Raw genomic sequence first — 14,429 nt, forward strand, 5'->3', positions numbered from 1 at the left:
TTAAATTTGAAGGCCCCAGTCACTAAAACTAAGAGGGTAGAGAAAAAACTTTACATTAGTGACAGATAAAAACAAAGCAAAAGAAGTGACAAAACTTTTAAGATAAACTTTCTAACTTTGTACTATCCCTGATGCTGAGAATAGGAATTAGCACAGCAGGCCACATGTTTTCACCTGAGTCCATAAATATTTCAGACCAGAGGCCAAGAAAGGAAAGAGCCAACATTCCAGGAACAAATCTTCACTTTATCCCAAATCTTTGGAATTGTTAAATGTGCATAATTTTAGTAACAGAAAAGTTATTCTATACCAGAATATAAAAATACCAGAAAGCCCTGTAACATACACCTCAATTTACAGACATATAAATCAGAACTGGAACTCAAAAATGAGGAAAGGAGGGAAAAACAAAGTAAGAGAGAGACAGACAAGCAATCCCTTAACCTAGGCACTTCTTTAAGAACACTAAGGATAAAAAGAGTGAGAGAGAAATAGACAGAAACAGAGACTAGATTTAGAAAATGCTGCTCAACTACAGGGTATTTAAAAAGTTTGAGACTCTGGGCCCCTTAAATCCACACCTTCAATAGGGGAAAGTACTAGATTAAGCATGAATACATAAAAAAAAAAAAAAAATGTTTGATGGAGAATCAAGTGAGAGGTGTGATTGATAGCGAATTTAATTGCAATTTCTACTCCACTGCTTTGGTCTGATGGTGACTCCTGAGTTAATAGTAATAGAGTAAAACTTGCTTTGCTTAGCAAGGGCCCCCTATTCATAGCAACTGCCAAAGTGATGACCTCTGCTACAGTGACAGCTTTCTTATTTACAAAAAACAACCACTCGAGAGCTTATTCCATACATAATTTTTGGCTGTGCAAGGAGCCATCAGCAGCCTGCTCTCTCACCTTGTAATCTCAAAACACACACTTGCGAATGAATGCATTTCCAGGCCCCACGGGCAAACACTCTTGAATAGGTTTGAGAGGTTGCTATTTAAATAAATGTTTGCTTAATCTTGGCCATTAAGATTCTGCATCTGCCATTGAGTTGCTCCGTTAATAGCTCCCAAGTTCTTTAGACTCACTGAGCCTAAATTTCCTCATCTATAAACTGGGGGGTGCTTCCACCTTACAAAATTGTTGTAAGGATTCAAAGGGCTTGTAGCAAGCTGTATTAGTACTCAGAATGAAGTTGCTGTTGTTATGATTTAGGAAGGCTCCAAGTAGCTGGACCTTGGATTTCTTCCTAGTGGCCCCGTTGTAACAGTAAAGTCATACTGTTCAAAGTGTTAGGAAAAGAAACATCTCAAGGTATTTGAGATCTCTGAAGCAAGTTTTAGCTTCTGAGCATCTAACCAGGATGCATATACAAAGTCGCTCTGATTTGCAGTCATGAGGGACTAAAACAAGCTTGACCAAGAATTTTCTACAGAAATAAAAGGCTCCCTCCCATTCCACAAAGGGCTACTCTATGCTCTAATTTCTCCAGGGTTGTCATCTTGGCACATGTCACCATTTAAATAAGTCATCATTGTTCAGAGGCAAGAAAGCACTGGCTCGCTCCTGGAACAGGAGAGGTACCTCCCATGGTACATCTGCTTGAAATGAAAACAGAAAAAGACAAAGATCTTAAAGATGTGTTTGGCTGTTTATTCAAAGACAAGTTTGCATGGAGAAAATGTGCCACTGTGACCCCAAAGAATCCCATCTTACGAGAAGATTAACCCCAAATAATTTAAATTCCCCTTTGTCTCCTTGGCAGGAACTGCTTGTTTAGCAAAAGAAAAATATTTAAAGGGTCGTTTGAGATCTTTTGGTGATCTCTCACTGCAGTGCAAAGGGGCGCTCTGTGTACGGTTCTGCCTGGAGTAATGAGAAGACATTTTCATTTCAATATCCCACGAGAAGCTATTAGTGCAATCACTGTTGTCACGATTTCTTCACAGCTTCTTTAACGGATGATTTGCCATTGGAAATTGAGTTGTTTTAAAAAGGATTCCAAGTTCCAAAAGAAAGCTTCGACAACTATATTCCTAGAACTATAAATGTAAAAGTTCTAGTCAATCCTCTGAGGAGGAGGCAAAAAAAGCAGGAAAAAATTATGGCTAGATGTTGGTTGCCACAGGAAAGAAGACTGGCGTAACAGGTAAAAATTCCTGACTCCATTTCTGGTTCTCCACCACTCCCAAGCACAGGGTTTCAAATGAGGCACTTAATCTTTGGACTTCCAACATGGGCTAGACTGAATGTTGACTATGGTCCCCCCCGAGTCCCCCCACTCAGACAATCTAAGAATCAAATATGGAATGAAAAACCTGAACTAGAATACCAAACTACAAGTTAGTGGACCTGGATTCTAGTCCTGCTCTATTAACCTGCTGTGTGACCTTGTATAAGTCACAGGAAAACTTAAAAATATACACCATTCATCAAACACTCACTAACTACCGGGCAATGAGCAATTCCTCATAAGAACTTTATGAATATGTCTCATTATTATGTCCACATTGGAGGGGAGGAAACTGAGTCTCAGAAAAGTTACACAGCTTGCTCGAAGTCACCCAGCTAGCAAGCAGAAGGGTTAAATTTGAATCCATGCAAGCAGATGGCAGAATCTAAGCTCTTATTATTTACTGCCATCTATGATGCGGTCTTGCAGCTTTCTGAAAGGCATATCTGCCAGTGTGACCTCAGAAGATAGATGAGAGATTACATACATGCATATATATATATGGTCTCTGAAAAGCACAATGCACTTCAAACACTAAGGATGTGGTACTGTTTTCTATCCATATTTGAGAAGAATCTTCAAGATATTTAGAGCGGCATCTCTCAAATGCAGTCCATGGAATGGCAAGGACCCACAGATGGGCTGCAAAGGGCCTGGGATTCTACGAAATTGTATGTAATTTTTGTTGTGGGTATGTATGTCATCCTTTTCTAGAGCCAAGGCTTTCAACAGATTCTCAAAGGTATCTCTGATTTACAAGAGTATAAAAGCCATGAGTCCAGAAAAATGGGACTGAAACAAGGAGAAATTCCAACAAGAAGTGATCATAGCAGTCTCTCCCTCCAAGTCAAGAAATGGATGGAAGAGCCAAGTAAGGAGAGATCACAGAAATTATTTTTTCCAAGTCAAGAAATGGAAGCCAAAGCTTCAAGGCTGATGGGCAATAAGAAGCTCAATGTGGCATCTTCTCCTTTTCCAGTACATAGATATTGTGACCCCCATATCACATCTGCTAACTTGGCAACTGATTCTTATTCCAGTGCTTTCTGCTTATACAAGGTGCATTTGCTTTGCAGCTGGAGGAGTAAATACTTCACCTGCTGTTTTGCCTTTGGGATAAATATGTAATGTAATATAGGGACACCAGGTCGGGGTGTGAGCCTCTACTGCCTTCCTGCTGATGAAACAGTTTAGAAAATAATTGAGCCTCTCCCTTCCCATATTTGCACATGTGTGCTTCTGGCTCAATGGAAAGTTTCATTGTAACCCCCCAAAAACTTTAATGATGCATTTTCCTCCCCACACTGAGCTAATGAAGAGGACCCAGAAAGTAGTCACATGCTTAAATCAACTAACTAGATAACTAACAGTAAATAAATTTTTTAAAAAAATTTAAAGGACTAAGACTTCTTTTTTCCAAATATGGGAGCTATTTTCCCCCATTACTTATCAAGACATTTTATTATTACTAAGCCAGAATTCCCTCCATTACTTTGGGTTATACTTTTCTCTCTTTAGCACCGATTAACATTTAACATTCTATATATTTTAATTATTCTGTGTATTGCCTGTTTATAGCATACCTACTAGAATTAAGGTGACCACATTATCAATCATTTGAAACAAGATACCTTGGAGAGGGGGGAGGGGCACTGTAGGGAAAATACAGGAAAATGGTCAGGACTCCCTCAGATGTTTAGAATCTTGCCAAGCATTTGATGTGCATGTGCATCCAGGTGTTCTTTGGTTATTGTATAATGTAATTCTGCATGTGCACCCAGGTGTTCCTGGGTTGTCTGACTTGCACCCAGGTGTCCTGGGATATTGGACTTGAGTATAAAGGATTAGTGGCTCTGATCCACAGTGCCCCCCATCCCCCGGGACACACCCAGGGGGTCCACGGGAAGGCCACTACTGCTGCTGGAGGCTGTTGCTGCCAGGGTCCCTGGGATGCCCCGAAAGGCCACTGCCGCTGCTGCTAGATCTGCTGGAGACTATTGCTGTAAGCTGCTGCTGAGGAAGCTGAGGACTGAGCCCCTGTCATCTGCCAACACTTCCAGGATCTTTCCCAATTACCTAGCTCATGGACCTGTGTGTGAGGGGTATGGTGACCCAGCCTGTCATGTGAGGGGTCTGTGACAAGTCTGTACAATGGGTTTGAAGTGTCTGAGTCCTGGCAATACAATTGGCTATGTTGGCAGGATTCCAACAATTGCCTAGCAATACAGCCACTAATAAATATGGCACCAGGACGATAGGTGCAAAGGCAGACAGGCCACCCAAACCACAATGCAAGCTCTATGAGCAGAGATTTGGGTCATTTTTCACCCCTGTATCCCCCTTGTCTAAATCAGCACTGGACACCCCAAAGGTGCTCATAGGGACTTACTGAGTAACGGTAGTTACCAGCATGAGCTCTGAAAGGACTGCATGGGTCCAATCTCTGGCTCCATTACCAATTAGTTATGCTATTTCCTGTGGGTAATTTCCTGGACCTCCATATGCTTCAATTTCTTCATTTGTCCAATGGCAATAATAATAACAGTACCTACCTCGAATGGCTGTGTGAGAATTAAATATTGTCCACAGCAAAATGCTCAGAATGGCACCCAGCACTTGGTAAGAGTGAGCCCTCAATCAGGTTGGCTGGGATTATTACTAGTTGTCATTCCGAGGCTGTTTTATGCAGGTGTGAGAAGCACCTCTTCACAGAAGGAGCTGCCTTGTATCTATCTACACGACACCTGACCATGCCTGTCTGACCCTGCAATGGGCTGCCAGCCCGAGCCTGGCCTGTGTGAGCTCTCCCCTGGGACTCAGGAAGCAGCCTTTGTCTAGCCAAAGGTATGTGGTCCAGAGCCCCGGAGCAGTTGGCAGCCACAGTTCCCATTCTGAAGAGAAGGCAGGTCCGTGAACAGAGATGACGACTAACACAGCAAGAGCTGACAGCAGAGGAAACACCTGGGCCTGAGCCCAGCTGCCTCTGCCTCCATGCTGGCTGCTCAACAAACTCTCCTGAGGCTCTGGGAGCCAGCACCCTCTGCTTTGGAGCAAGCTACTTCGAGCTGCCAAGTGCAACCACGGGGTCTCAGCAAGGGCAGAGTGTGCCGCAGAGAGCCAAGAGCTGTGGACAGAATCAGCACACTAATGTACAACTGTTTAGAAAAGGATGATGAAAAGGAAGAAAAAGGGTGAAAAACAGTTATTAAACAATTGTTCCTTACAGCCACTCAATGTGGTGAGCATCATGTATATCCCCATTTTATGGATGAGAAAGTTGAGACCCAGATACTCAAAGGAGCCTTGTCAAGGCCATATAATTAGTTTGCGGATGTCATTGCTGGCTCCCTAACAGCCCCTCTCTCTCTGGTGGTTAATCTAAGCCAGTTAGTGTGTGGAGAATGTTATTACATCAGGAAGGAGAGTATGTCCCACACTGGCCCAGCAAGAGGGAAGGACTTACATTCCATGGCTGGGTTTTCTGCCTCTCCTGCTTAGGGGAAACAGCCACAGAAGGAAGCTGATGCTAAATACAAGAGGAAGCTGATGTTAAAATGGGCACAATGGTAGAGTTATCAGATAAAACACAGGATGCCAAGTTAAATGTGAATTTCAGATAAATATTGAATAACACTTTAGTATAAGTATGTCCCCTTTGTTGCATGGAACACACTTTCATACTAAAAAAGTACATCTTCTATATTTCTATCAAAAATTCAAATTTACCTGGGTGTCCTGAATTTTTAATTGCTAAATGTGGCAGTGGAGAGACAACTTCACAAAGCCACTGACTACACAGTACCTGAAGCCTGCCACTACCTCTGAACTTCTGGTGTGTAAGGTGATCAATTCCTCTATTGTTTAAGCAGTCCAGGATTTCCATCACTTGTACCCCAAAGCATCCCGTATCATGCAGCAAGTCAGGGGGTACAGGTGGGAAGGCTGCCAAGCCCAAGCTCCCACCACCATACTAAATCCTAAAGGGACAGAAAGTAAACACCATATTAAAAGCTACAGAGCCAACATTTAGGACATTGAACTTGTATTTGTAGAACTCTAAGAATGCAGCTTGACAGACTTGCTAGAATTCATCAGATTCTCCCCAGTCAATGTAAATGTTTTATTATAAAGTCACAGAATGTGAATTCACTTAAAACTGTTAAACTCCTTCATGAATACTAACCAGCTCTCAAATGGCAGCAAAGACGACTGCTTGTAACCACCAAAACCAAAACCAACTAGCAGTCAAGATTAAGGATTCTAATTTTTAAACATTAATAATAAATTTCTATGTAATTTTGTTTAGAAAAAACATTCAATTAGCTCCATAGAAAAATATGACTTTAGATTAGAGCTGGAACATTATAAAAGAATCACATAAAATAGGAAGGCAGTGGAAGTGACTGCATTGAACGTCTTACTAATGGGAAACCATAAGACTGAGTTGCTTGTCAAGGATGACATTCCTATGTGTATGTGTGCGAGTGTACATTGGGCATATTGTTCACAAGAATCAAAAGTCTCAACATCATGACCCCAAGGATCCTACATGTGGTGCAGGTACACCATCAATGAACAGAAGCAGGATGCTGGGCGAGCCATCGCAGTGGTGAAGAAACCAGATAGTTCCTGTGTCCTTACTGGCATCCCCCAGTTTTGAAGCCCTGTTCTGGTGCAGAGCTTCCTTGCAACATGGAATACTCAGCATTAACATCACCATCATCTGGGCTCCCTGCAAGCCCATAAAAAGTAGTAATTTGGAGTATGTCAGTATAGAACAATTGTGAAATTAAGGACAATTCTCACAAAGATATCTTTGGGAAAAGATATATAGATATACACACATGCACATATATACACATATATATATATGTGCATGTGTGTATACAAGGGTACTTCAAAAGATTCATGGAAAAATAGAATTAAAAGACAATACGAGTCTTCCCATGAACTTTTTGAAGTACCCTTGTACAGTGTGTAGACACACACACACAGAGCAAGTTAATCTCTAAATTTAACAAAACTCCAATCAAAATACCAATAGGATTTGTGGGGGGGGGGGGAATCAGAGGAGAACTTGATAAAATGTTTCTAAGTTTCAAGTGGAAAAAGAAACAAATAAGAAACATCTAAAGGAAGAGCAGAGGGAAGGAGACTCACCCAAACAAATATGAAACACATTATAAAGCAAAAACAGTCAGAATAATGTGGTAGAACCACAGGACTGTACAGGAAGTTCAATGCAACAGATCAGAAAGTCCAGAAGCAGATCCACTGTATATACAAGGATTTGCTCAATGATAAAAGCGGGCATCTAAAATCAGTGAGAAGAAAATGGATTAGGCAATAAACAGTGCTGGCAATCATGTAGAAGGAAAGAAAGTAAATGGCTTGTGAGTTTTGATGGAAGGTGACTTTTAAAAATGTGGAGCGGCAGAAGCTAAATAGCAGAGCGGTGTGCATCCACCCAACAGTAAGCTAAGGTGCTACAGCCAAGAGCACTTCACTCTGTTTCCCAACAGGATTCCCAACAATAAAGCGACTGCAGTCAGCTGGCGTGCCCTCCTCCACGCGGGGAGACTTTACTGGGCTTCCTTCTCCCCGCTCCTCACCCCTCTCTGTAGCTGGAATCTCTACCACTGACTCCTCTTAGTAACACAAAAGAGTCCCGGATATTGAAAGACATTCTCTATACAATTCGGGATTCTCAATTGTTGGACGGCATCAATAAAACAATGTGAGATCAGGAATAAGACTTACCTGTTTCCTCTTTTCAGGAGGAAGTGACAGATCTCCGTCCTACAAAAAAAAAAAAAAAAAAAAAAAAAAAAAAAAAACACGAACATTACATTTTGCTTTTTAAAAAAAAATAGATGTGCTTAGATTCAAGGAATTAAACAAAACTTTGATCCTAAGTTCAGACCTTCCCTTCTCTTGACACCCAGCAACCAGTAATACACTGAACCAAACCCAAATATACTTTAAAAAAATTAACTACAAACCGAACCAGAGTTACTTTGGGAAAATCTCTAGGGAGTCAGTTCCAATTAGGACAAAATCTATATGTTTTCTAAAACTATGTGAATAAAAAAACCCTTGATTTATCAAAATTATGTTTGCGCAAAGCCTAAACTGAAATAATAGTTCATTTGGTCTGAGTTTCTCTTTTAAATAGAACCCAAGGAACAGTGATGAACACACACACACACATGCACGCACACGCACACACGCACACGCACGCACACACGCACACACACACATGCACGCTCGCACACGCGCACACACGCACACACACACACACACACTTGAGCAGAAGAATCGGGAGGTGGGGACAGGATTTACTAAAAATTTTTTAAAAAACTGGAAATTTTCAGTCTTATTAGACTTTTTTCCTTAAAAGGATTTAATTCCTCTCCCTTTTGCGCCGTCTGGGAATACAAATATCGCAGGTGAATAAGTAAATACTCACTAAATGAGTACTCATATCTGATGCTGACCACATATAAGTCAACATTATTTTAACCTGAGGAATCATTCTATTTCTATTTCTATTTCTACTCCAGGGCAGTTCTACGGTCCCAGCACAGATGGTTAAATGCTAGCGATAGCATCCACTTAAAAAAGAGATTGTATCGATGAGAAAAAAAGAAGCAAGAAAGCAGAATAGCACTTTGCAGTTGTTATCCTCCATTTCAGTATAATTTGCTTCCTTAAACGTCTTGCCATATGAAAACCTAGAGAAAAATCTAAAAGCCCAGGATACAGGGAAAGTTACCGTACTATGGATTACTATGCAACTGTTTAAAAGAATTAGTTAAATCTATATGCATGGCCCAGAAAGATGTCCAAAATAAAGTGTGAAGTGAAAAGAGAATGTTTCAGAACAACATTTCTACAATGCTGTCCAACAAAATTCTCTGTAGTGACAGAGGTGTTGTAGATTTACATCGTCCTATACAGTTGCCACCAGCCACCTCTCATGATTGAGCCCATGAAATGTGACAAGTGAGACTAAGGAACAGAATTTTTTATTTAATTCTATTAGTTTAAAATGAAATTTAAATAGTCACATGAGCTAGTGGCCTCAGTATTAGTGCAGATTTATAATACAAACCCTCTTTTTAAGAAAAACTCCATATAAATAAGTTAATGAGTAAATAGTTACACATGTGTACATGGTCATAGGTGCCAGAAAAAGCAATCTGGAAGGGTATTCTGTATACAAGGAGTCTTCAAAAAGTTCATGGAAAGATTCACATTATCTTTTAATTCTATTTTTCCATGAACTTTTTGAAGTACCCTCATATATATGGACCAGCAAGCAGGACTGTGTTGTGGAGGAAATACAGGGGTGGTGACTTTCACTTCATAATTTTTCCACTTTTGAACTGTTTGGATTTAATCACTTTTTTTGATTGATGTGAAAATCCCCCATTTATATCTTAATTAAGGGAACAGGAAAGTCACTGGGCGTGATACCTACAATCAGCTCTCGGTGCTTCTTCTTCAGGGACTGGTGGCGTTCCCGCAGCTGGTTGGCCATGAGTTTGTACTGGTCCCTTTCCTGCTGGCAGGTGTCCAGTTCCTTGGAAAGGATCAGCAGGGCTTCCTTCTTACTCTCCAGCTTCCTCTTACACACCAGGTACTGCACACCAAACAAATCCATGCGTCAGGTCAAAAACGTCCCAGGCCTCCCCTTAACACACACTGTACTTAACACACCCTGCGGGGGTTTTCTTGCCTTTCTCTTGTTTAGAGATCATATACTTTGAGACATTTGTCAGTAAATGACATACGCACGTGAAGGCTGCTACAGCACCTCAAGACAGAACCAAATCCTGAACGTTCATGAACATTGACAAACCACACAGATAAAATAATTTAATTGGTAAATAAGTTAAAAATCAAGATATTTTAAAAAGTTACATAGATGAGTAAATAGACAGAGAGCTGGACCCCAATTTTGTTTAAAAAGGATTTATACGTCCAGATAAGATTATGTAAACTTTTATTAAAATTTTCCAAAGTGAGATACATAAAAAGATATTTAATAAAATTTTGTAAAAATACTAATAACATTTCTTTTTCTTTATACTTTTCTGTGTTTTCTAAATTTTTTAGGATAAACCTATATGGCTTCTATGATTTAAAAATTACCCCAAAATGTTATTAAAAATAATTCAATTGAACCATAAACCACTGCAATAGAGTGCACCTGCCCATGAGACCCAGCAGACATTTTCTCACTTGTGAATTTGTTCACTAACTCAGCCCTGATAGGGACAACTTTTTCTATGGTTCAAATGTAGGCACCTATCACCCAGAGGCCAATTTTAGGAGCTAAGTGTTTTAGCCACATTTCAAATTCTCCCCAAACAGTCGGGTGCACCTGCTAAAACTCTTGCCTCAACTATGAAGTTTCTTCATCCCTCCTTCTCCCCACTCTCCGGCACCATAAGTCACCCCCACCTGACAATCACCCACCACGCTGGCCAGCGTGGGCCTGACTAGGACTCTTTACTTTTATTGGACATACTGCACCATCTGGTGTTATTCACATACATGAAATGTGGCACTAAATACCTTTTGAATTCACCCCGTAAAAGACCAAATTCCGAGCATTCATGAAAACAATTTATAGTTTCATTATACGCTCTGACATGAGCACTTTGTCATTATGGACGCTCACACAAAGCAGCGCGAGAATCAACACTCCTGTCCCATTGGAGTCAATGCTCTTTTATGGACAAAAAGCATTACTCATATATAGTGCCTGCTCGGAACTGACTTTGTTAAGTTCAATTTCAAATAAATGAAAGGAGAAAAAGAGAGTTTTGTGCGTTAGCACAGTTTTTTTTTTTTCTTAAAAAAAAAAGTAATTGCTTAGCTTCAAAAACAAAGGAGAAAGAAAAGCCATTCTGAGATGCATTTGAGTTCCGAGAGAGGACACTTCCACCTTGGATGAGTTTTATCCCTGGCAGTAATGAGGTTGGAATCCTGCCTTAAAACGTCCTGGATTTTGAGACTTTGACATCGTCTTCATGGAGGCAAAATGCTTCTGCTGCCACAGTGATTTCTCAAGAGTAAAATCCCCAATGAGTAAATACCAGGAGAGAGTGGCTCAAAACCTAAACTGCAACGTCCAAAAAAACCTAAACTGCGACGTCCTAAGGGAGGTATTGAGATTTCACAGGGAAAAATACCATTTACACACATTTAACAGAGCTGCCCTGTTCCTTCAGTTCTTTTCCCACTATCAGCAGCCTCGGTTGTCAGAGCTATGAGTCTCAGTGGCACAAAGACAGTCACCTTTATCCCTTCAATTTATCGGATTCAAACCTGAGGCCACAAAGATACAAGGTGTCTTCTGACTTTGTCCCATGCACAGAGACAATTGTAGGTAAGCTTAGATGTCACATCTGGTTTATTGAAAGGGAACAGTTTCCCCGACCTTGAATGGCAATCTGTTAGGCGCCAACAGAAAAGCCATTGCACCACCCTGCCCCCCCCCCCCACCAGCCCCAGGTAAGACTGTGGAAGCTGTGAAGGGCAGTAATAGGCCTCCCTTGCTTCTGGGTCTAAAGTACCTGGTAGAAAACAGGCATAGAGCTCACTGCTAAGACTTAGTGTCCTGGGTTTGCAGAACTAAAGCTCTGCAGATCCATTCCCCCGAGGACATGGAATATAGGACACTTAGAAGCTCCATCAAAAGGTAAGAAAGCAAATGCATCTTGTATACAAAATATAGCTACACCAAGAAAAAGGTGGTCTTTAGAAAGCCACTGCTGGACTGCTCTTTCTCCTGTTTAGTATGGCCTGAGCGGTGATTTTCAACAATTTTATTCCACGTTATTAATATTTATCAGTAAGACAAACCTTAGCCTGAAGGCTCATTTATAAAGCAGCTTAAAGTAGAGCTGCTCTGGCTGAAGGCAGGACGCATCCCCTGTAGTCCTGCCCTACCCTGGTGTGGAGGTCTTTGAGGCATCAACAAGGAACCCTGAAACCACTGCTCTATATCACCCTGGGATGCTTATTAAAATGCAGATTCCTGGGCCCTGGCTCAGACTCACAGAATCAGAATCTCTGGTGCCTGGTTTAAGAACATGCATTCTCAGCGCATGGTATAGATGATTCTCATTCGGTCTACATGTTGAAAACCCAGGCTCTGGAGGCCTCAAGCTTCATGGTGTCTCAAAAGTTAGAACCAACTAAAATGGTCTGGAGGGACTAGGAGGCCAGTGATATCTCACAAGTTCAGGGGCAAGGCAAGATCTCAGAGCTGTTTCAGTGAGTGTTGGTGGTACTTTTGTAGAACAGAGGAGTTCCAAACAAGAACAAACATGGACTGTACTTTACTACAAAAGACCCAATCTATGCAGAGTCTCATTAAAACTACAACAGGAAACTCTAGGATGGGGGAGGGGGGTGCTGGAGAATGGGATGGAATTTCTCTTTCTCATTACTGTGTTGTTATCATCAACTTTTTATTAATGAGAAAGTAAGACTTAAATGAAAGAGTTTATGTAATGTGCCAAGGGATTATAACAGCCAGATTTGAGCCCAGAATTTGGTCTTTAGAGAGCCAAACCTGTGGAACCCCCGTTCCTGACAAACTAAGCATTCTGTGCACAAAAAAAAAAAAAAAAATTCAGAATATTGATGGAGTTGGTTATTACATTTAGTTTGTATTCCTATCACAAGGAGTTAAGAAAGGAGGATTCTGAATTTGACTTCTTTTCTGGAACTAGAACAAATGGGTAATAAAGGTTTTATTTATTCCCTTAACTTTTCTAAAACTAGTGTGCCTGCCTCTTCTTTCCTCGGATGCAAGGCCTAAAGGATGATGGAAAGAAACAAAAGAATCCACAAGCATCCCCTCTGCTCCTTGTCAGGGAGCCAAGTAGAAACAATAAGAATTCCATCCACTTAGAAGAAATTGGTAAAACTCAGAAAGGAACTAGAGTTATTTTCTCAAAAGTGGTTTGATGGTAACAGTTTTCTCTAAGCTGTAGTTGGTCTCAATCATTCATTCAACAAATGTTTTCTGGGTGCCTTCTATGTATTAGGCACTGAGCCAAGCACTGGTCCCCTAAAGGGGTCCTGTTGGGTTGTGAAAAGAAAAATCATGATATCTGGATAAGAAAGTTCTTTCCTGTTATTTGAAATCCTAAAAGTTCAGAAAACTGAAAATGTTTTCCTGTCTCATTAATGACCAAAGCTGATGTGAGGGTGTTTATGATCTTTATCCCACAGAATGTGAATATTCATACATGTGCTGAAGAAAAATCAATGTGTTTGATCACTGGCTGCTGCCTGAGACTCTGCTGGGGATGATATGTAATATACAGTATGCTTATCCCATTTCTCTGCAGATTCCAAAAAACTCCTGCATCTGAAACACATCTGGGGCCCAAGGATTTTGAATCCGGAACTTGATTTTTATTTGAAAATTACCCTTGCAAATCTGTACATAGTTTCAGTGATATATGGGTGACTAGAATCAAACCTTTCTCAAAGAGTAATTACCCCCAAAACTAAGCATTTGTTAAACTTCTACTTCCTCATATATACCAGGAAAAACCAGAAGTACATTAAATGCAGTAAATCTTCAAGTGGTCATAATGCTTATGTGTCTATTCCTATAGCCTCCTAACTTTTCATACTTTAGAATCAGCATTGAATGCTAGAACTGGGATAAACTTCTCAGATAACCCAAGTGACTTGCCCAATTGCAAAGAACAAGGTTCCTGACTTCCAGAATATTCTATAACGGTGTTTTCCAAATTATGGGTCATGATGCATTAGTCTGGGTAGTGAAAACAATTCAATTACAACCTTTGTGTTCCTTAAAAAACAAAAAGATACAGAAAAGAGCAGAAAATATCAGAATGTATCCCATGTAGTAAGGGTAGTTTTTCATGAAACTTTTCTTTTTGAACATGTATGTTTGAACATATATGCCTATTTTTATACATTTATTGTGGACTGCCATTTTAAAAGTTTGAAAAATATTATTCTCTAATAAGCCACCCTGCACATTCATTCATTCAACAAATATTTAGTGAAAGGCACCAACAGACACAGGTGGGGCTAGAGCTGAGTGTGGAGCAGGGAGGAAAGACTTCAGAGATGATGCTTAAAAGGAGCTTTGCGAGATAAGTAGGTGTAAAAAGCACCTGAATAAAAGCCATTG

At 40.5% G+C, this 14,429-nt stretch overlaps 1 protein-coding gene across 1 annotated transcript in view; it reads right to left on the minus strand.

Annotated features, from left to right (window-relative positions):
- The window catches only part of CCDC149 (coiled-coil domain containing 149), a 93,161-nt gene that overhangs the window by 53,439 nt on the left and 25,293 nt on the right, over positions 1–14,429 (minus strand). The window contains exons 2-3 of the mRNA XM_063108179.1: positions 9,717–9,878; positions 7,994–8,032 (exon numbers count right to left, since the gene is read on the minus strand). Coding sequence (XP_062964249.1) covers positions 7,994–8,032; positions 9,717–9,878 — 201 coding nt within the window. The remainder of the gene's footprint in view (positions 1–7,993; positions 8,033–9,716; positions 9,879–14,429) is intronic.

The sequence above is a fragment of the Cynocephalus volans genome, chromosome 9 (genome assembly GCF_027409185.1).
Source record: "Cynocephalus volans isolate mCynVol1 chromosome 9, mCynVol1.pri, whole genome shotgun sequence".
Classification (NCBI taxonomy): domain Eukaryota; kingdom Metazoa; phylum Chordata; class Mammalia; order Dermoptera; family Cynocephalidae; genus Cynocephalus; species Cynocephalus volans.